General features: G+C 38.9%; 1 protein-coding gene across 14 annotated transcripts in view; it reads left to right on the top strand.

Annotated features, from left to right (window-relative positions):
• Positions 1 to 24197, top strand: part of ENOX1 (ecto-NOX disulfide-thiol exchanger 1) — a 365975-nt gene that overhangs the window by 269096 nt on the left and 72682 nt on the right. For all 14 annotated transcript variants that reach the window (XR_014948654.1, XR_014948652.1, XR_014948653.1 and 11 more), the window contains 2 exons: positions 3397 to 3630; positions 14813 to 15025. Coding sequence is in view for 10 of the 14 variants with exons in the window: in XM_085554466.1 (XP_085410592.1) it covers positions 3397 to 3630; positions 14813 to 15025 (447 nt within the window). In the remaining 4 variants the exon portion in view is untranslated. The remainder of the gene's footprint in view (positions 1 to 3396; positions 3631 to 14812; positions 15026 to 24197) is intronic.

Below are 24197 nucleotides of genomic sequence, written 5' to 3'. Positions count from 1 at the left end.
ACTATGGAGTTTTTCCTAGATCAGTGATATGGAAATATCATGTTTGATTTTTATTTAGCACCCTCATTAATTTTTCTTGCTGCTGCTCCTTTAAAGTGAGGATCTTGGCAAGTTCCCAGATTTCTTTCCTCTGCCACTGTGTATGTGAAACTGAAATAAAAAATGACAGGCCAGGCACACAGTTAGTGCTAGCTGCAGTCCTGAGCAAAAAGCTGGGAAAAGGGTTTTGTGAGGGCAATTCATTGTCTGTGCAGGAAGGGAGAAAAGGCAGGTGATTCTCTCACGCAATAAATACCCTTGAACATCAATACAGATACAGGGTATTGGAAAAGAGCCTGCCATCCAGCTGCCCTGCAGCTCAGATCTGCCATCACAGATGGGTGCCTGAGGATCACATATATAAAATAGATCCTGCCAGTCCTGCATCACTGCCTACACAGTGTCTTGCTGTCTGTCGACCTGTCAAGAAGTCTGTTCTTCACTGGTGAGGTCACTGGTCCTGTAGTGTCCCCAGAGCCTGATTTAGGAGGGAACAAGAAGACATGCCAAAGAGGGATTTGATTTTTCGTTAAGGGAAGGATGCCAAGCCCTGAGCAATCTGATCTAATTTTGAAGTCACCTAGAAAGGTGATTGGACTAGAAGATGTCCAGGGTCCTTTCCAAGTAAAGTTATTCTAAGTCTCTATGCTGGTGAAAGCCACCTGGCTGACTGACCACATTCAGCTTCAACAATTAAACAAGCGGTCTGATTATCTCAGTGTGATTCACCAGTAATTTCAAAAATCTGTTCATTTGGAGGCAGTTAAACTGGTTACCTGAAGGGAACCATTTGTCCAGTGCTACAGAGGAGACTGGGTTGTGGATTGCAATTTACGCTGTGCTATCCCCATTTATTTAAAAAATAAGGTAAGACTTCAGTAAGACTGCACCAGATGGGTGCATGAGCAAAACTGCACAAGCACAGCCCTTTACAATAGTTTTTTCTTTACAGATTAACTATGGCTTTGAAGACCTTGCTCCCTGCAGTGCTGCATTTCTCAGTGTGGCTGTATCCAACATGTTTCTTCCAATAAGGCGATAGATAGGGGACAAGAAGAGAGAACATGTCTTCCTGGAAAGGGCAGCCCAACTGTGTGATCTAATTTTAGGTTCACAAGACCCAGAACCCTGGCGGTGTCCTTTCACATTGCTGATAACACCATTTTGGCACAAAGCAGTCACTATGTATGGAATGCATCTTGGGTGTAACATTTGTCATGGTTATCAGAATAACTGCACCACTGATCCCTTCATGTTTACATCTCTGGGGAGAAAAACACAAAATCATCCCCTTGTTAGTTCAGATCTCTGGGCCAAAAGGCCACTCACACTCTATTCTTCTGTTTTCTTTCACTGGATATAGGATATTTGCAGTTGTTCTCTCCAGCATCTTGTAACTAAAGCTACATGTAGCCTTCATGGAATAAAGGTAGTGCGCTCTCCTCTGAATAGAAGAAAGTAGAGCAAAGTAGAAGGGACTTTATAATAACAAACAATCCCATTGTTTGTATCTCTTCACCCCAAGTTTGTAAACCTTGGAAACCAGATCTGGTCTGATCCATAGAAGTTTTTGTCACTTTCTGGCCTACAGGCTGTGTAGGGAAGTGGTAGAGTCACCATCACTGGAGATGTCAAAGAAACATGTAGATGTAGCACTGAGGGACATGGTTTTATGGGCACAGTGATGTTGAGTTGATATTTGGACTACATGATCTTCGTGGTCTTTTCCAACTTGAATGATTCCGTGATTCTGTGATCTCTGTATGTGTAGCATTTATGCTTTGACATCATCTCATGTGTGGTATAGTATAGCCAGTCCTTTTCATTCATACAGCAAGATGTTTTTACAGCAGTACAACAGAGTATGCCTAGATATGCTTTCTTGCAAAAATGCTCCTAATCTACCACAGAAGCTTTAACTTTGCTGTCCCTGGAGAAAATTGAAGACTGAGTTTTAACTTTAGTGATGAGGTGCTGCAGCTCTTCGAAACACTGGCAAACTGCATGACTTGAAAGGTGGGTTCTTTTGGATTACTGTTCAAAAATGGCAAACTTCTTTTTCCTGCCATTTTGAAGAGGAGCTTCCAGTCCCTGGGGCTATTTCACTATAGTTGTAGTAGAGTTTCTGAAGAGCTCTTTTATGTGCCAGTTCTGCCCATTGTCCATACCCACAGCATCCCACGATATGAGAAGTCACAGCTGGGCTGTTCTGTTACTGCAGTTACAACAGCGTGTTGATATGGAGAAATCTGAGCTAGCCCTGTGCAGGCTGATTAATTTTACCTGCAGATGGAGGTCTGTTTACTGCTTCCTGCTTGGTGTTCTCTCACACCTTCCCTGAATCAGCATTTTAAAAGTCAGAGAAACTGCTCTGTGAGTATCTTTCAACCTTGGAAATAAAACTTGAAAAAAGACTGGTGCCCGGCATATGTTCTTCCACAGGATGGCCATGAAAGGCTCCTTTTATAGCTATGGTGTGATTTGTTCGTCTTTTGAATGCAGCCAAGGATTTCAGTTCAGAGAGAGCCCAGTTGTGCTTTTGTACAGCTCCTGCCTTAAACAAAGCCATTACAGTCTGCTAGCTTTAGTGTATGATAAATCCATCAAATTATGAATATGTAGATCTCTAAAGATGAGATGTAATAGGTTATCTGTTCTGAAAGAGGTCTTGCAAATGTCTGATAAATCTTCCTATGGTCTTAGAATTTTCTAAAAGAATGCTCAACTTAATGTTTTATATTATTTCTGCCTTAGAATAATTTATAGGTGGTTTATGTTTGTTGCCATATTATGTGGTATTAGCAATTAGAAGCTTCAAAATTTGAGATCTAGTATCAACACAGGTATAACATAACTTTCTTTGTTGCTCAGAAATTAAGGTAATACAATTTTCTCATATAAATTTCAGCATTTTCCTACACTTTTCATTCCACTGGTGGGTTGGACAACAACGCTAAGCTGTTCATGGTCTGAATGGCAGTGGGGGAAGAAGAACTTCACATTCAAACCAGAGTAGATCCTTTTTTAGTGTTGGTACCCTTTCCTTTAATAAATTTTAGGAGTATCAGTTGGAAAAATGACATATTTGGAAAAACTCATGAGAAGGAATGTAGATTGTGTACCTTTGGGGCTACTCTTTCAGCTCATCTATTATGTTGATAGGTGATGCAGAAAATTGCAAGGAAAGAAAAAGTGGATGAGTGTTTATCTTCCTGTGAAAGCACCATGATCGATAGATACTGTGTAGATAAGGGGGAGCATGTGATTGAATATTTCAACTGCACTTGAGGGGGAAGAAAAGAAAAAAAAAATGAGCAAAGAAGTCCCTCAACAGTTAGTTCTGCTTGTTGATTTCAGGTTACCGCATGAGATTAGGATCTAGCACAGACAAAAAGGATTCAGGCCGCCTTCATGTTGATTTTGCTCAGGCAAGAGATGACTTTTATGAATGGGAATGCAAACAAAGAATGCTAGCCCGAGAAGAACGCCACAGACGTAAAATGGAAGAAGACAGACTGCGCCCTCCTTCTCCTCCAGCAATAATGCATTATTCTGAACACGAAGCTGCTTTGCTGGCTGAAAAATTGAAAGGTAAGCAGCATTTGATACTTTACAGTGCATTATTCCTTAGGAGCAGGGACCATCCAGAAGTCAGAACACGGGAAGTGATTTCTCTCTGATGTATTTCATTACGTGCCCTGCTAATGTTCCCCTAATTCCTCTGCCATTTTTATGCCAGTCATAATGTTACTCACTCACCTGCTAGAAATGTATGGTATCTGTCCATCTAGCTGTGCTTTAACAGCTGGAACACAGCTTATAGAAAACTATATTGTAGGTTATTTTTCTGCTCATCTGATGTCATTGTGTGCTCTGAAAGTGTTCTCATAATGAGACAACCTGTTACACACATCTTTCATATTAAGGGCCTGATTCTTAAAATACTTTTAAATGATATTTTGTTATATTACATGCATGTGACTGTCCAAATTCCTAGTATTTCAATTGCTCTCGTGATCTGAATTTTAACACACCCTTCAGATGCAGTGGCACAACTTATCTCTGACACACACCATCAATTCTCTCATTCCCTCTTTAGGGAATTACATGTGCAAGATAATGTATTGTTTTGTTATGTGTTTGCTTGCTTGTTTGCTTCTTCTGGATACACTCAAAGACTTAGTATTTTACAAAAGTGAAGATTTCTGTCTTTAAAAGTTAACATACAGAGGAAGAAGCAAAGAAGTAAAAATACTCATAGTAAAGAAATAATTTAAAAAGTCAAGTAAACAACTCCTCATACCATGTAGACTTGTGTTGGTTTTCATTCAATGTTTAGCAGCTGTGCTTGGCATTCTTTCCCCATGTGGTGGCCAAGCACGTTACTTTGCTGTATGCCAGCCAGGTCACAAGAAACTGTGATTCTTGCCACTGTTTCGGAATTACCCAGATTAGATGTAAGCTATCTATCTGTCAGCATGCTGGCCTGTGCTCTAACTCTGAAACATGTTTGTGAAGCTTCAGGAGAACAGTGCAAAGTTGTTGCATCCTTGGAGCATGGAGCAGAGATGCACCCTACTGTCTCTTTGAGTACTGCATTGGTCACTGTTACATCAGTTGATTGCTAGTTAGGCTAACTAATATTCTGGCTGTGTACATTCCTCTATTAAATAGCACTAGAAACAACTGGAAGATTGCTACAATAATGCAGATAAATTGATAGGCCAAGAGGAAAAGAAGAATGAGGCCCAAATATAAGATTTTTTAATTTCTTACCTAGATTCCAGTCCAGCTCCTCTAGAGCTTATACAATACAGTAGTTTTAGATCCATCTGTTCCCAGAATCTGTTTTCAATTGACTGTTTTAGGAGTTAATCTTTTATAGGGAAGTTTTTCTTAATGTAGGAAGGCCTAGAGGTTTCCTGAGCTAAGCCAGAAAATACAAGAAGTCTGGGCAGTTTCTTCTGTATGGCTAGCCATTGCTTGGGGTAAGGGAATGTGGATTTCTGCAAAATGTTTGAGATGTCTATATTTAGAAGGGGTTTTCCTTTCAGTCTGGGAAGCTTCCATGCTTAATTAAAACTTATTTCAAGTTTTTGGAGCTTTGGTTCTTTTGAAGGACATTTGACCAGAGCAAATGAATACAGGTAATTGAGAATTCAAAATGGTAAGTTCATTTTTTATGGGTTAAAAAGCATTTAAATCCAGCAAATTAACATACTGCAGTTTTAAGAACATTTAATTAACTAAACATTATCCTTTAGCAAGATTAAGGTAACTGGTTCTTTAACTGTACAGGTTGTTGAGGATGCAAAATGTGGGGGGAAAAAAACCCTCCCTTCTCAGTTGGTTGTCTGTTGTAGTAGGTTATCTAGGAAGATGGGGTCCAATCATTATACTGCGAGTCCTACACTCTGCTTGACTTTTCCAATGACATCTTGGCCAGTATCTGTGAGGGAGTGAGTAGAACATCAGGGCCTGCCTTGGGCAACACAGAGTCATCATGAGCATCCTAAAAATAAAGGAAAAACTGCACAAAAAATACATTTTTCATTGTGAGAAGGGGCAGTTCATGTCATCACACATTCAGAATTTAAATGGGCTTCAGTGAATCTAACAGGAGATGTATTTACAAATACATACATACGTTTGTATATGCACATATTTATAAAACTCTGTGTCGATATACCTGTTCTCTGGGTGACACCAGACTTGCATTGCTGCAAATCCAGAAGAGGATCACAATATATCTGCTCTTAACAGGATTTGCCTTGAAAGTGTTGTTGCTGAGTAGATGCCCTGCAGTTGTTTTCTTCATCATGACCTCCCCATGATACCTGCCTCAAAAGAGTCCTGAGCTCTGTTGCTGACTCACGAGGTAGAGCTGCAGGTCCCCAGTGTGCCGGTTTCAGCTCCTGCAGTGCCTCCAGAACTTCACTAAGCAACACAAGCTGAAAAGCACGCCAAATAGCTGAACATCTGTCATCCCAAGACACTGCTCTGCAATCACAGATGTAGACAACTTGGTCTGAGTCCAAGGAACTTTTGTTGTCAAAATAACCTTGGAAATTCTTGATGGCAAAGAAATGTAACACTGAGCTGAGATGAACTAGACTCATCAGACAGTATCCTGTTGTAGTCTTTAGATATTTATTGGTTCTATAACAGAGGTGACAGTATCTTTTTTCACCTTCCACAAACTGCAGTACAAGACTTAAAGAAGTCATTGGTTTTTTTATGCCAGACTTGGCTGGAAGTTCTCACCTTAGTATCGCCAGCAGATTCCTCTATATTTTGTGTGCTAAAGCCACCTCGTATGGCAGTCACTGCGGTGGAGAAAAGTGGGTGACAGGGTAGACAGGGCTCTTTTATGCTCATTGGAAACAGAAGTTCATTATATTATTTCACCCAGATAATCTCTACTAGTATGAAGCTTCAGTGAAGTAACAGCTGGATTCTGAAAACACAGTGCCTGGTGGCTGGGTCTGGGAGCGGGGATACCTCCATTGTATGTGAAACTGTGCATACCTGCAAAAGCTTGAGGGGTTGTGTCTTACTCTCCATTCCCTGCTGTCTGTGGACTATCCCATATCCCTTCATTTTGGGAAAGAACACTTGCTTCATGCAGAAATTGTTGGAACTAATAAAGGAAACTATGAGCTAGCACAATTCATCACCGCTTCCCATTTTAAACTGTGTGAGACTGTGATGTTTAATGGCAATCTTTTCCTTTTCTGTTTCTTTTTTTTTCTTTGTCTTCTTATTTTTTTCCCTTCACTAAGGTCTTCGGGGTCCTGCAAATGCAATCCTTCATAACTATTTCCTTGATGGCAGCGTGAACGTTTTTTTCTGTAGCTTACAGCCAAGAGTATATTCACTTTTCTTCTCTGTAAATATATACAGTGTTGTTTATTTCCCTATCCACCTATTACATTTTGCCACTGCCACTTTTCACAATGTGGCAGTGACATATTGCCAGCATTTTGGGGATAGGTCTCATGAATCTGAGCCAGTCACTCTAAAAATTTAGGCCCACACTACTAACTCCCATTGATTAAATGCTTTTTGAGCTGCTCTGCATTGATAATTTGTGAGCAACATTCTCTGTTGGTCATTGCCAGAACCAAAAGAGGGAGAAGCCAAGGAGATGATAGTTCATAGAAAGAGGACATTTACTGCACTGGGAAGATGACTTGTCACAAAATACTTGATTTAACTGTGTTTGATACACTCCCATACAATGTTTGCAAGCCTTCTTCATTGGTCATAGCAGATTTAGCACAAGAAGGCAAAAGAAAACTGAGCCTGGATTATGGGAATGAACCAGCAGTCAGACTAGATAGGGAACAGGGGGAAGCTCCTGTTCATACCAGGGCTATGCTTATCTAAAAATTTTCACAGGTGTGAAGTCTGGTAAACAAAAGTATTTTGCAGTGAAATGTGACCATAAATGCAAATTGTCTACCTTTAAAGGCCTTTGGGAACAGTCCTTTCCCATGCCAGCAAAACCAGCAAAATATGATGTCTTTTGCAATTATAATATAAAAATGTGACCCTCTTCTACTTTGTTGCAGCTTTCTTCTTTTGTGCATGTTTGAGATTTTGATTCTTGAGTTACGTTGTGTTATTACTACACAGTGAGATGTGGCAGTAAATATTTAGGATCAAATTTGCATACTTTCTCATTTGTTTTCCTGGATGCTTTATAAAGGAAATGTGGTATCCAGAGCATCACACAACTAGAGAGATGGGTGAACCTTTTGTCTTTAAATGGAATGCTTGGATTGGAACCGATCATTTTTTTGTGTGTGCTTATGACATTTATGTTTCCAAGCCAAATTTTAAACATTATGGTATTCTTAATTCGAGCATATCTCAAACATCTTCAGAAATCACATCTTACAAATAAACTCCTTCAAAATACTACATCTGTCTTTTTTGCTGCAAGTAGTTATATAGTTCCACCATCCAATATAGACACCTCTTCATATTTGAAAATATGTTTCTAAATATTCTGAGAAAAAGAAGTAAATACCTGCAAGTCATGTACAGTACCTGGGTATTTACCTCCCTTTCTAAATTCAGTGTCTCTTTATGAGTACAGGAAAGTTATTCATGTGGCTTTCCATTAAAAAAATAATAATAATTTGAAAAATTGAGAAGTTGCTGCTTTGCCAGACACTGTATTATCCCCTGAAGAGAGAACAGATTGGAAATTTAAATAAATAGATGGCAGTTACAGTAGAGTGAACTAACTGGGGATGCATCTTGTGCAAGATTCAGGTAACATCAAGCCTGACAATCTCAGCCCATGCACATCGTTTGAAATATAAACAACATTTAATTGCTTGGGAAATGGGAGGTTTCACTGAGAGGAGAGCTGCGCTGCTGGCGTTCTTGGGCTGCACAGACATGGTTGTTTATCCACAGGGGCAGCTCTCATACCACAGGGTGCAGCTCAGTGCCAAGCAACAGTGGAGGGAGGCAAAGCTGAGATCCTCCTAACACATCCAACATGTAACAAGTTTAATTGCTGCTGAAAGGCTCTGGGCCTTTGTTTAGCACAATCTTTTTTATTAGTGGTATATCAAGGCAGAGACCTACAATAGACGTGCTTCGAGGCTTTAGCGTCAGATCTGTTTGCGTAGCCTCCTCATTTTTTAGATCGTCGTCTTCTCCTTCTTTCTTCCATATGCTTATGGCATCTGCTGTGGCACTGTGCATCTGGCTCCAAGTGTCTCACGCAGGGGCTGTAAGCAGACATGTTGCAAGGCTGGTTCTCTCTCCTGGCAAAGGAGTGAAAGGTTTGTTCTTCTGTCACTGCCCTGATAACCCAGTTCTCTGGGCACCTCTCTTCATCAGCACAAAAGAAATGCATTCACTATTAAGTGTATTACCAAAATCACCCTCCCTCACCTAGTCTGGATTGTATCAATGCAGATGTTAAGGTTTTTCTGCAAACCCACTTGATTAAAAGTACAGCGCTGCAAAATGACTTGAGTTAATTACTATGAACTGGCAAATTGCAGCTCACTGATCTGAAAGTTTGTGGTGTGATTTTTTCAGAAGTAGGGAGGAAACTCAGTACCTTCATAATTACTTCTTATTGTCAATAATGACGTCTGCAGGATAAGATAATGGATCACTGTGTCTCACACAAAACCCATCTCTGGAAGAATCTTCTCTGGTTGAATTTGAAAGAAGAAGTTTGATGACTCAGGGGCGACTGAGATTTTTTTTTTTAAATAGCTTTTAGCAAATGTATATGTATATTTTTATCAAATCTGGCTTTAGCTAGTCATTTATTATATAACAGAAAAAGTTTCTCAGGGATAGCACACAGTTAAGGCTATTTAAGACATAGTAAGGTGGATGATTAATCTTTCTTTAAAATAACCCTTTGGCAGTAAGAATTTGTATTCCCAGATTCTCACTTATTATATAGTGCCATTGGGTTAAAAACGGTATTAATTCCAAAAGTACCAGACAGATAAGTGTGGTGCATGACACAGTTATATAAAGTATTTGAGCTGGGGAAAAAAAATAAAAAAGAAAAAAAGAAAGAGTGAGGGTAGCAGACTGGAGAGTTGTGTTTCTAGGTCAGTGCAGGAGAAGCTCTTCAGCCAAGAGAAAAATAGGTCGGTGTTACAGCACCAAGGGTGGTGTGTGCTGGGAAGCAGGTTGCTCCTCGTGCACAGGGGAGCTGGTTGGACTGGCTGATGAATGATATTACTGCTCCTTTTCTCTGACCTGGTTCACCCGCTTCAGCCACCCACTAGGGCTTATTGTTTTTTATTTTGAGTTCAACACTTGCCATTGAGAAGTCTTAATTATAGGCCAATAAATGATCAAACCAGAAGTCAGACTAGCCTTGGGCAGAGATCTTCCCAAGGCCGCAGTTATATGTAGTGAAGAAGTCTCCTGGCTGACCTCTGTCCCTTTCTGTGGTAGTGGGGCTAGGCTCAGTTTGAAATTCTGGCAGTGGCTTTGATCAGATGGGCAGCTCCAGGCTGGGAACATATCCAGATGTGGAATTCTCAGTATAGGAGAGACACAGAGCTGTTGGAGTGCATCAAGAAAAGGGCCACCAAAATGATGCCAGGGACGGAACACCTCTCCTACAAGGACAGGCTGAGAGAGCTGAGGCTGTTTAGCCTGGAGAAGAGAAGGGTCTGGTGAGACCTGAGAGTGGCTTTTCAGTATCTGAAGGAGGGATGTAGGAAAGAAGGGGACAGACATTTTAGCAGGGCTATTGTAATAGGACAGGGGAAAATTATTCCTGTCTAAAAAAGGGAAGATTTAGACTGTGTATGAGGAAAAAGCTTTTTATAGTAAGGGTGGTATGGCACTGGCAGAGATTGCCCAGAGATATGATAGATGCCCTTGCTGTCTCTGGAAACAATCAATGTCAGGCTGGATGGGGCTCTGAAATACTTGATCTAGCTGTAGATGTCCCTGTTCATTGCAGGGGAGTTGGACTAGTGGACTTGTAAAAGTCTCTTGCAACTCAAAGGATTCTATGGTACTAACAAAGCTAAAAGTAATTGTAGCCTTAGTGTTTGGCCTTACCTTGACTAGAAGTTCAGCATACAATGTCACTTTCAAAGTTCAAAAACATAAAGCTGTGTGTATTTGAGATATATCTATGCATGTGAAAATATTAAGAGTGGTTGAGTAGTTTCAGAGTGACGGATTAACCTGTCTACTGGCTAAGGCCTTACAAACCATCATCTATTGTGAAAGCACGTTGTGGATGTGCTTAACATTGAGAAACAAATAGTCACAAAATTTCGACTGCTCTGAACTGAGTTCTGTCCTTACACAAGGGAAGCTCCATAAACTGAGAGTAAAGTCATTGTTTCCAATGCTTATCCCCATTTTGTAATTTGTTAGTAATTCATGTCATAGCTTTTTTCTATTTGGAATATGATGTCGGTTGGGGATGCTTTCAGGTGGTCAAATTGTGGGCAGAAGAAAATGCAAAACATTTGTCAAAAATTTTTCCTTTTTACATATAAATATCCCTTATGACAATTTCTCAGACAACTCTAGGGATGCATTTTCTTTTCTTTATATTGCATTGAACCTAAGTTGTGAGCTAGGATTTAAGTGCCAAATATCTTCAGTTGACATAAGAGGAATGTGAAATATCTTATCTCTAGAGGCATGTGATTGAGTCTAGCAGCACCTGGAAGTCTCTAGTGACAGACACCCAGCAAGCCGTCCTCAATAGATGGGTATATGAAAAGACACAGCGTGCATCACAGCTTACAGTATAACTTGAAAACCCAACATGCGTACACAAATGCTGTGTAGGTGTTCTGCAGCTGCTGTACTTGCATAATAGTTGGCATTCCTTAGACCAAATGTCAGTGAGTCTTGCAGTGATGGCTGTATTTGAGCAGGTCACCCCAGGCTCCTTTTGCAACTGATTGAGGAAAGCATGAACTTCTGGGGAGCAATTCACCCCACCTTCAATTATGCCAGAGGAGAACTGGCAAAGCATGCCGAAGACATGTCCATTTCTTTCCATTAACTGTACAAGGAGCCCTGGGCTACAAACTCAGAGGCTGACATGAAGGAGATGGATTCTATCTTATTTTCTTAAAATATGCTCTAATTTGGAAAAGATTTAAGTGCAAGAAATAATCCACCCTGTGCTCATTTTTAAGGAACAATTACATATAAAAGCACGTCTTATATAAAGGAATTTATTTTTAAGAGTATGTTTTTAAACTGTATATTTATGTGCATCTTACCTCAAGGGAATAATTTGGAAAAGAATTAGGAGGTTTGTTTTATTTTTTTAATGAATGGCTGCAATCATGACAGTTCATGCTCTGCTTAAATTAGATTCCATTGCTGCATTTCTTCTGCTATTTATCTACTAAATAAAATATAAATGAACAGTCTGGTATAAAAATCTGATTTTCGAAGTGAATCTCTGATTGCTCAGAAAGAGTCACTGCATTCTGGATGAAGAAAATTAATTCATGGTGAGTTACCTTGTGCCAGCCACTGAGCATTTGGGTTTGGAATAGAAAATAATTCTAATTTTCCTATTTCTAGAAGGTGAAATAAGGAAATTTTGAATCAGTAGAGAAGAGATTTTACTAATGTGCTCCTGTTGTGAATATATTACCCTCTGGCATTTTTTAATATATCTTCTAATAATGTAATCAATGAAGATTCTGATGTTTACCACTGAATTTTTTTTTCCCTGCTAGTACAGAGCCATGAATTAACTGTAACAGGCCCACAGACCTCTGCAGCTCTATGGCAGCATAGTAAGTTAAAGCAGGTTTTCAGTATGTCCTTTTAAATGGGTTGATTCTATCTGGCAGATGGATGGCATGTTTATGAACATCTCTTGTACACACCAACTGTGCCCGATGAAAACAAAACAAAAGGAGGAGTGTTTTCATTTCATGTAGATTCTGAAACAAAACAACATGAGGCCATGTACTGTGGAGAGATTAAAGTAAGAAAAAGGGAGAATGGCTCCGTGCATCTGATTTTCCTGATTGCAGCTTCATGAAGCATTTTTTGCCCAGTTGTGCATGTTGTTCCATCACAGGTTATGATGTACCTCTTCAGAGGTATTCCACACTTTGACATTCGTGTCACGACCTGGATAGAAAGTGATGATGTACTCATCACGGTACTTCGGTATTGTGTGATAAATTACATGGGATGATAATGATGTCTACAGGAAAAAAAAAGATTATTTGTGTAGTTACTCTCTACTCACAGCCAGCCACATCCTCAGTGTTAACAGGCTGGTGCCATCCGCAGAGCAACCTGACTCTACAGATTGTTAGAAACTGCATGGTAACATTCCCAACAGCCCTTACAGGTTATTTTTACTGACTACACTAATTGTAATAAACATTATGTTCTGCGAATGAGTTCTTGGCTATACTGGATCTGTGACATCCAATTCTCATGCATTTCAGCAGGCTGAAGATTTTATCCAAGCTTAGAGAATGTTTGCTTGCAGTGTGAAGAGTTTTTGCATAAGTTTCATTTATATCTTCTTCTTATTTTTTTTCCTGAGGCCCGTATTCAGCTAATATACTCATCAGGGACACCTTAATACATACCTGCCTTGTTTGCATCTGGAAAAACTAGGAAGTGGAGACTAATAAAAGGGAACAACATGGAAAATAAAGATACCTTTTCCTTCCCACAGACAATTATTGAATGATGATGATGATTAATCACATGTTAGTGTAAAGAGACATCATACAGAGATAGGATTTTATGATGCTCTTATTTTGCAGCTTTTTTCAGGCATCCTGAGTGAACATGACTATCCAGCTGTGGCAAGCAAATCCCACTGCTGTAGCTGAAAGCACGTTTCAGTTAATAAGATGCTAAAGATCAGGCAATGTAAAATCTATTCTTCGCAGAGCTGTGGGCACAGAGCGTGTCACTTGTCCTCTCTGCACTTCAGGCTCCTTGCCTTTTAGGGCAGTGATTGCTGATTGAGAATAAAAGCCCAAATCATCACTTGAGTGTTAGTGTTTCATTATTCTTTGCACATAGAATGCAGAGTCCTACAATGTTCCACATTTCTGTGTCCTCCAACACAGTCGGCCTGTTTTAATATCTTCCAATTTTTATTTTAAATGTCTTCCAGTTGGTTTTAATATTTTCCAGTTTTCATTTTAAATGTCTTTTGGTTATAATTACACTATCTTTCTATACCATAACAGCATGCTTTCTCTTACAGAAAAGTATACCTACCATGTAAAATGCATGAAGAAATCTAAACAGCAAGGACCAGATGAACCATTTAAAATGATTTGTTGGGAAATTGAAATTTTATAGAATAAAAATCTGTGGAAAAAGCAAGATCAAATTGCACAGAAATGCTTCCACAGGAAGACACTTTGTTGTAATAACATTTTCTTGCAGTTCGGCCTAAATGGAACTTAAAAAGAAAAGTGTCTTCTTAATCCCAATGAAGCCGGAAGTGTAATGGATGCCCTGTTAAGGACTGTCTGAAAAAGCTGAGAGCACTGTCAGAAGAAATAAGATTACCTGCATGAAATCTAACCACCAGGTTTTCTTGATCTTCCTGCAGAGAAATATAACTTTATTTACCTGAATGGTAATCAAAAAGCCGTTCTCCATGCATTTGTCTGGATTCGTTTGGACTCCTTAAAGAAAAATGTTTGAAACAAAACACAGACAAACACAAAATACAAAACAAATACAGACACATCATCTGTTCAGAGCAGTTCCTTGTAATTAATCAGTGCTTCAAGCAGGAATTGTTCAGATCAGTCATTGTTCATTAATTAAGAATGTGATGTTAGTGAAATCTGTTGACAAACGTGGGGCTGAGCTCAAGCTCCAAGGATGAGCTTTTGACCAGGCAGATTAATGAGGACAAATTTCATTTCTTCTGCAGATCTGGTAACATAAATGTCTCCTCACTCTACTCTACTCTAAGGTCATTTCAAATGCTGAACAGCTTAAGGGAGCTGTTGCAAAAGAGTAGTCAAGCCATGGAGGGCGGAGGCTGCTTTTTACTGTGAGAAGGATATTAAAATGAGCAGAAGACAGATCTTGAAGAAAGATTTCTGGAGCTGTGTATGGTAGAACTTGCATCCTTCATCTGACAGAACAAGAGGCTCAAAAGTTGCCCCATATTGTATACGATGAGCATGATTTATAGTGATTTTAATGAGGCGGAGAGCAGAAAGCATGTTCTTGGCAGGGTATTTATACTTGCAATTTAAAACCTGTGCTTCAATTGTTCTAGATGATAGCAAGTTTTCGGAGGCCATCACAGTGCTGCTTACCTGGATTGAGCGAGGCGAGGTGAATCGTCGCTCTGCAAACCAGTTCTATTCAATGGTGCAGTCTGCAAACAGCCACGTTCGCCGTCTCATGAATGAAAAGGCCGCTCATGAGCAAGAGATGGAGCAAGCCAAGGAGAGTTTTAAAAATGCCTTAACAGGGATCCTGACTCAATGTAAGTAACTTCTTTTTGTCCAGTGGTGTTGTAGTGATGGTGGTGGTGGTGGTAGTGGTTTTTTTGTTTGTTTGTTTGGGGGTAAGTAGTTGCAATGCAGTCATATGCTACTTCATATCCTATTTCATACTCTATGGCAATTTGGAGGAACAAGGACCATTCCTAAGAGCTTATTTCTCAAGGTGAGCAAAGTTTCACTGGTTATTTTATTAACAGACAAAAATGTGCTCTATGCATAATGTCTACAGTTATGTAGACATAACACTTCAGGAACGAACCAGACAGAAGCCTCGCTGCTCTGGAAAAGATTGTGCTTTTGTGGAAAGAAGTGATTTGTAACCTGTGAGATGCAGCTAGTTAATTAACTAGGCCAATTACAGAATAGAGGACAACTAGGTTATATTTTTAGACTGGATTTAGGTAAAAGGCAGTAGGATTCAGCAACTTTTAGGAATATATTCACAGTGTACCAGGCCACTCCCACAGTAGAAGAATTTGCTGTGCTGCTTCTGGCATGAGGACTACTCAGCTGATACAATGCCAGTATTAATTTGGCAGATAAACGGCCTTAAATATTTAGTGCTGGCAGCTATTTCCTTAGAACAGAAATATAATCAATGAAGTTGCCTTAATGGGATTCCTTCATAAAAAAGCAATCAGGATACTTGCCTAAAAGTGTTCTTCAAAGGGAGAGAATAAAGAGAAGAGATAGAAGAAAGAGAAAAAAAGAAAAAAAGAAAAAAAGAAAAAAAAAAAAGAAAGAAAATGAAAAGAAAAAAAAAGAAAAGAGAGATGAGAAGAATAAATTTCATTGTGGCTGTTTTTAACATGTCTCTGCAATATCTTTGAGTCCATCTCCTTCATCTAGCTGCCACATTGTGAAATTGCATGATGCTGCTCAAGCAAGAAGTTTAAAGACAGTCAAGTGGAGTCTGGAACTAGTTCTAATATGCAAGTTAAAAACAAAAACTGAGTCAATTTACCAGATGGAGAACAATGCTGTTGTTGCATTGCAATTTCTGAATCACACCCCTCATCTTTCTATAAATACATAAACCCTAAAAGCTTTTCTGCGCTGTTTTTTCTGGACCCTCCCAGAAATTATGGCCAAAGGCAAAAGCTTCAATGGACTTGCCCAAGCTTCCTGGGTTAGGAAAACCTTTTTCATTTTTAGCATAGGGGATGGAGAGCTCAATCTCCCAGCCATAGAAAAACTCTCATTCTAAATTAAGATTTTAGATTCCTGAACTTAAGGAGGGAGAATCCGGGACAAAGGCACTTGATTTCTGCAGACATATGTTCAGTGAGTAAATTTTTTAAAACAGCTAATTTGCTTGGTAATTTGCTAGTCAATGTCCTCCATCTCAGCTAGTGAAAGGCAGTGTGAGGAGGAAAGACACAGGCACCATGCATGGCCATGCTGTTCAATTCACAGCAGGGCCTCTGCATTTTTGTGTGCAACAGCCAGCCCTAGTATTCAGAAATACCTTCTTTAGCTGCATTCCGAATAATCCCCCATTGTCAGCAGGCTGAACGTTAGTTAAATCTGTCTAAATTAGCCCGTTTGTCACCAACTGTTGTGGAACATCTGTCACTTGGAAATAGAGATCCCTGTAGTTTCAGGTGGAAACTTGCAGTTTGGCTATCTGGTTTGTTCCTGTAATGTGCTGAATGTTCAACGTACAGAAACAGAAATAGGTCTGGCTTCAAAACATGAGTCTCAGAGTGTTGCAGTCACAGCAATGACCTGGAAGAAGAATTTCTGGCAAATCTGGCCTGAGAGGACAAGGTCAGCAAAAGCATAGGCTCAGAAGAAAGGTGTTACATGCCGTGGATTTTATAAGAACAAAATGAGCTTTCCAGATGCTTCACATTGGTTATTTTATAAGCATCATAAACATTGGCCATTATTAGCATTAGTGTCTTATTAAAATTCTCTGCAAACTTGCTATGAACAGATGGATGATGTTTTGCTTTACCCGTGTATATGCCTAAGATTGATAAACACAGAGACTGTGAAATGAGCTTCCCTTCTTCAAGAATTCTCTTGTATTTGAATATCTGAGGAATGTTTTCATGCCTCCTTTTTTATTGTTTTCCCACAGCCCTATATAATGAGCTACAGTATATCACTTAATATGAATCTGAAAATACTGGTTGTCCAAAATAGATGGCTGCTCTATTAAATTCTGCTGTGACTAAAACCAGCTCCATTGTTCTACAGTAGGATCCAAAAGTCTAATGCAGTGCTTCAGCTTTGTGGCCATTTGACATAGATATTACAGTAGTTTTTAAATAGTTTGTCATGTTGCAAGTCAGATGTCCAACTCTGAGCTGACCATCCTGGGTCTTTTGTGCATCCAGCAGAGAAAAATATGTATTTTAAGATGATGAGCCATCAGATCTACCTGGTAGTACTCTTCCAGTGAGATGCCATCTATTCTCTGCTCCCCATAAAGGACTCACAGGGAACCAGTTCAACTTCTACTAGGGCAACCTAGTAAATGTGTATGTTTGGTGGCCCTGCTAGGCAGGGGGGTTGGAACTACATGATCCTTGAGGTCCCTTCCAACCCGGGTCATTCTGTGATTCTGTGATTCTACATGCTTAGTGTGGATTAGGCAGTCTTAATACAGAAGAGCACAGCATAAGAGTAGAGCCTGGAGTTAGTTATAAATGTCAGAACTGAAGCAATGTTATTATGGGGAATGAAGAAAAAATATATTAACAAAATGGACTTGAAGTGCACTCACCTGGAACACATACACTCTCTATATGGGTCTCAGTGTAAAACTGAGGGTTACTGTGATAAGAACATTTCAGCTTATTGGACCAGATGCTAAAGAAGTACAAGTATTGAAATTCCTACTGCTATTTTCTATTTGCAGGTTTGTAGAAGATCACCTAAGCAAATTACCCCTAAAAAATTGAGTCAGGTTTTCAGGACATGAATTAATTACACAACCAAGATACTCATTCCAGGATAATCAGCAAAATAAAGTGTATTGCCTTTGTCATATCACTAACTTATGGCCTTTGATTTAAGCTCTACAGGAGGTTTTGGCCTTCATGTGGTGCTTCTTCAATTATTTAAAGGATCAAGACAGAAAAATGTCCATTACCTTCTTTTTATTAACTTAGTTTTTCTAGATTTTGATCTATGCTTGAAATGTGCATCATTCTGTCTTTGTGGTTTGATTTCTAAATTCTTTCACTTTGCTTCCATAACACCACTGCATGTGACACTGCTCTCTGACTTTCCATGTATCTCCTTTTCATTTCTTCCCAAACCACCTTTTTAGCCTAAGGCTTATAGATGTTGATCTTCATGTTTAAGAGAAATGGAAACCCTAGAGACATCTGCATCGGGTTGTTTTTCAGACAACACCAAAGCCGCAGTTCACTCCTTTGAGTTTCTCATCCCTTCGTTGTAAATTTAATCTGTTTCTTACTGAGGTTTCAAACTACTTTGTGCAGTGTCCCTAGGCAACATTTTTGTAAGTACCTATAGGTGAATAAGAGCCAAAATCCCACATTCAAATATAAATTTCGTATCCCAAGGATTAGACAAAGAGATGGGGATATCCCCAAATGCAGGTAGATAGACAAATGGTGTAACTATCAGAAGTGAAGCCACTTTCCAGCAACTTTGGGATCCCTCTGTTCACTAGTTGGCATCAAGGAGAAGAGATATTCTGCAGGTTCTCACCCTGCCTTGGCAAGCATTAGTTTGGTTCACTGGCTTTCTATAAGAAGCTTTTGAAAACAGGATGTATAACTCTAAATCACTTAGACATATCTAAAGGTCATCATCTTAACTTTTACTCACAATGGCTAAAAAACAACCCTACTCATGGCACTAGGAAAGCCAGTGACAGTTCAATGTAGCAATCCCCAGTATTCCAACTGAGCCAGTATGCCCCAGTAGGCCATCCTAATATTTGCAGCAGCAAATATTCCTAATACTTGTAGGAAAGCTACATGACACTTTTTTTTTCCAATTTCAGCTACAAAATAATATGTCATCATAATAACAAAAGGAAAACTGTTACGAGGTACATTTTTTTGGGTGAAAAGATGGAATTCTCACTGGAACTGCTGGAGTATTTGTACTGAAAATAAATTTTGCCACTAACTGACAACAAACTGAAATCTTTATCTTGATACAGCTCTAATTGTGATCAAGGATTAATGCCATGTAGTTTGGAGCATCTTACATAATCTTAAAATATGAGAATTTGTATATGTGGATAAAAATATCATCATTAATTCTTTTTAAAAGAAGGAAAGAGACAGCACCTGAGTGAATCACTACTTTTGCCTGAACAACAAGCTGACTTATGAAAGAGTCAGAAAAAGTACTGCAATTTTCACTATACCAGTGGTGCACCTCTGTCCCACAAGCCGCAAAGCAGCAGAGGAAAAGTCCATGTGTATTTGAATGGTATCCCGTGTGAGGAGCTGTGATCAGAATAACATGATGTGGTTCTCTGAATCTAGCAGCTCCCATGTAGATGCACTACTGCACTTTCCTGAAAGGGATAAGAAAGGATGTGAGGAGGCAACCAGGGCAACTAAAAAGCACCATCTAAAGCAATTACACAGCAACATCAACCAGAATTTCATGACAATTCTACGTGCTATTAACTGCTTTTATTTTTTAAAATGATCTTAAGATCTAAACTGTGTAGTCCATATCCATTCATCTTCTAGATAGTCTTTCCATCTTGCTATTGAGAGAAACTAATTTTCACTCCACAATTCAATATATAGAGTACCTACCACTTCTTTCTGCTGCTAGCAATCTTTTTTGCTTTCTTATGTTGATGCATTTTACATAAACAGTACATGGAGGTAACAGCAAAGAGATGCACAGCTTTTGGTTTCTGAAACCAAAGGAACCTCAAATTGGGAAATTATGCAGTTTATCTACTTAGCTTGCTGCTTTTATTCATGACAGGACTGTGAGGCTAAATAAAACTTTGCATTGACTCAGTAGAGCTATTCTTGAAGAATCAAGGAAAAAAATTCTGTTTCTCTCTGCCTTGAAAAGATCAGGATTGGCACCTCAAGTGCCTTGAAGACCTGAAGCTGAAGGACCTTAGCAATGTATTACAGTACTCTGACATTTTATCAAATTACTGAGAGTTACCCAGTATGACTCAAATTCATATTTCTTCAATTTAGAGATAAGGATGTGGTACAGGACTATACCAAAAGCCTTGTATAAGTCCAAGTAGTCCAGTATCAGTTGCCCTTCCATTTTCCACTGACGTTCTCAGTCCATCATAGAAGGCCACCATATTTATCAGGCATGATATGCCCTTGGCTGTCTCAGTTCACCTCCTCATCTCATCTCATGATCTCATCTCATCCCATGATGTATCTTCCTGGAGAATCAGCTCCATGATCTTCCCAGTCACAGACCGAGGCTCACTGCCCTGTAGTTCACTGGGTTTTACTTTCTCCAGTTCTTAACAATGGAAGTGATATTTCCCTTTTTCCAGTCTCTGGGGACATTGCCTGACAGCCACAGATTTTCAAATATGATGGAGAGTGGATATATTCAGAAAAGATTGAATAAAATTATCCTTACTTCTGCACTGTTCATTTTCATTCTCTGATCTCTCTGGATGTGATTTAATCTGCTTTAACATTATCAGTTCTGTCACAGATATAATCTGAATTTTAATACAGAAAAAAAAAAAGGAATAAAAATATTAATTTATTTTTTTTTAGCTTTTCTCAAAAGGAGATTGGAATAAGTAAGTTTTGTTTTTCTTGCTATCATTTCACTTCAAAAGTTCCTCTTTTTCTTTCGAAAAGGTAGCATTTTCACTGACACGTTGGTGATTACTAAAATTACCATCTTATCAGATTTGCTTTAAATACAGTATCACAGTCCTTTTTCCCAATAATCTTTCAACCTTTTAGTATACTATCTCTTAGTACTACAAATGAAACTGGTTTCATTACAGATGTTGTAAGCATGCTAGTTAAAATTCGCTTAGCAGTCAGACTTTTTATATGCATTCATGTTTTCTGAGTGTTCTTTCAATTGCTCTGCATTAATAACAACTTTTAAATGGATTTTCATGCTCTTTAATTGTTCAGTCCTACAGTCTTTTTTTCTTTCTTTTGCCAGTGACTAATTCAAAAATAGGAGCTTACTTTATATGCATTTTTAGGTCATCATTAAACTCTTTGTGAAAAAGATTGAGTCATATAATGTGTTTTTACAGTGCAGCCCAGATCTCAGTTGGTGTCATAGAGTGCCACTATAATATAAATAAAAACATTAATCATTCCTGTCATTAGTTTCCACTATTACATTCTACTTTAGTGTATTTCTAAAAAAATATTAAATACAAAATAACCTCCACAACCCATCCAGTACTTTTTGATTAGCTCATTTAGTAGGCATGCTGTTTGCTTGCTCCTATACTGATAATTTGTCCAGTAAATCTCAGCTGGGTATCTTTATTCTTCTTTACTTGTCCTCCCATTTCCTGCCTGGCATACATGTGTTCTGAAAAGCATTTCTGTCTTGGATGCGTCTGCTGTGACAGAGAATAAGACATGAAAGACTGTTTCTGTTTTGTCTCACATTCTTATAATTCTTCACCGTTTTCTGGCAATATAAGCCTTTGTGGTTGCAACCTGTAGTGTTTCAGATAGCTTCTTCCTTTGTGCTTCATTTTCTTTGGATTGCTTTGTTTCTTCCATTGTCTGTAGCTTTCACTCCACCTGAAGTCAATAGGAATCTTGGTATCGATTTATGTGCAGCCAGAATTTCAGCAAAAGCTCTTGTTCTGTTATTTTTAACACTTTTTTTTTTCCTTCATGTAGACCATTAAATATGCATGCTGCTTTACAGAAAAATAAGAGCTCTCTCTCCCAAGAGATTTGTGTCTAAGACACCATTTTCACAATTCATCCCACTTACCTGGATCCTGTAGGACCTCCTAGGTTATATATGAAGGTTCAAAGCATGTGCTTGATTAACATAGAAATCTGCACTTGCACTTAAGCTGTCTTGCTGTGTAGCATTAGAAAGACTGCACACCTAGAATTGTTTAGGCCGCTTATGAGTAAATGAAGAAACCTTGAAAGTATAAATATGAATAATCTGTGCAACTATGGTTGAAATATTTACTTCCTTCAGTAGGTACCACTCCTGCTTAATTTCAAATCATTGGATTTGTCTCAAGTGGTGTAGTTCGTGATGATGACAGAGATGTTAGAGGGGCAGGAAATGATGGGAGCTGGGGAAAGGGATAGGGTGAGTGGGAGGGAAGGATGGAATGTTCCAACAAAAGGAAGGAAAAATCTGTTATTAAGATGAGAAAAGAGGCAATAAACAAAAAAGAGGAGGGGGCAGCTTATAGCAGGCAGGGTAACAAGATACGGCAGCAAATGGAGAAGTAAATGTTCCCACAGAAAAATCTGTGAGACTTCTTCGTTCTGCTTCCTTGCTTCAGCAGAGGAAACCATATTATGCCTGAAACAAATATAGCCCCCCTGATCTCCAGGGAGCATCCCAAGCTGCAAGATGCCCAACCAATTATCACTTAGAGGGAGTCCTTTCACTTAGTTGGACCTGCTTTGATTGCACTCATCTCAGTTCTTCACTATCTTCAGTTTATCTCAAGGTTCATTTATGGGTTTTGTTTGTTTGTGTTTGTTTTGATGAGTTTTATTTGTTTGTGTTTGTTTTGTTGAGTTTTATTTGTTTGCGTTTGAGGTTTTTTTTTTGCTTCTGGGGATAGGATTGGAAAAATGGTTGTTCCTACTTCTGCTATTTTAAAATCCGAGAACTGAAAAAAGGTCCAGCAAACCATAAATTGTGGTAAGAACAACTAAATAAACGTAGTGCGTTGGGGAAGGTATGGAGAAGGCTTACAGTCTTGTCAAAGTGTTGAGGAAAGTAGCATTGACTTAATCTTCCTCTGAATTGGTGAGACTTCTTTTACAGTTTTTTTGTGTGTGTATATGTGGGATTTGGGGTTAGTTTTTTTGTTTGTTTGTTTTCTTTCTTGTATGTGTGGTGGTGCAGGATATTTTTTTTTGCTTTTTATTTGCTTTTGTTTTCTGGATGTTAACACAAGGTCCATAAAATCTGTTGTGTAATATGAGAGGGTGACATTAAAAGAGCAGGTACAATACATTTGTACCTGCCCTACTGGGCTGTGCTGGCCTAATGTCAGGTTTCTGTTTGTTGAGAAATGACATGGAGGTGAAGCGGTCTTGTTGAGTGCAAGTGATTTATCACATGGCACAGTGCCAGCACTTGCTATTACATCAAGCTGTCAGTTTCTTTTCTGTAAATTAAACCACATTTCACAACTTAAAAGATTTTCTAAGCTTATTTTGTAGACAGAATTTCTAACAATATCTTGCAAGGCAAACTGGGCTCTATTTAATCAGAGCATATATTTTTATTTTCAAGTATGACAAGGGAGTATTTTCCTGTTTCTATAGCCATTAATTGTTGATATTCGTACCTCAAGCAAGGAACAGTACAGGTTTCAGTATAAATATTGAAAATTTGAGTTTTTCTTATCCCCATAATACTCCTTCTTTCACTTTTCATCACTGTTTCTTAGCTGAAAAAAAAGAAGGAAAGAAAAGAACCACTACTAACACCAAAGTCAGATATTTTTACAAGGCAAAAGATTATAATTTATGTTGTAGGACAAGCATTTATGGTATTTTCTGTCATCTCAGTAGGAGAATCTGCTTATCACACTATGAAGTATAATTTATTGGATAGACCAGACAGTTGGGTGGAGAGAAACAGGATGAGATTCGACAAGGGCAATGGTGGAGTCCTAAATCTGGGGAAGAATAATCGCATGCATCAGTACAAGATAGGAAGTCACTTGCTGGAAAGGAACTCTGCAGAGAAGGACCTGGAGGTCCAGGTGAACATCAGGTTGGCCATGAGCAAGCAGAGTGCCCTCATGGATGAGAAGGCTAATGGGATCCTGAAGTGTATTAAATGAGCGTGACCAGCAGTTTGAGGGAGGTGATCCTCCTCCTTGACTTTGTTCTAGTGAGGCTACATTTGGATTACTGTCTCTAGTTCTGGACTCCTCAGTTCCAGAAAGACAGGGGTCTCCTAGGAAGAGTGCAGCAGAGGGCCACAAAGATGACTAAAAGACTGGAACAT

Source organism: Coturnix japonica, chromosome 1 (assembly GCF_054131305.1).
Source record: "Coturnix japonica strain WE chromosome 1, WE-NBRP24, whole genome shotgun sequence".
Taxonomy (NCBI): Eukaryota; Metazoa; Chordata; class Aves; order Galliformes; family Phasianidae; genus Coturnix; species Coturnix japonica.
This window is presented reverse-complemented; position numbering and strand designations above follow the sequence as displayed.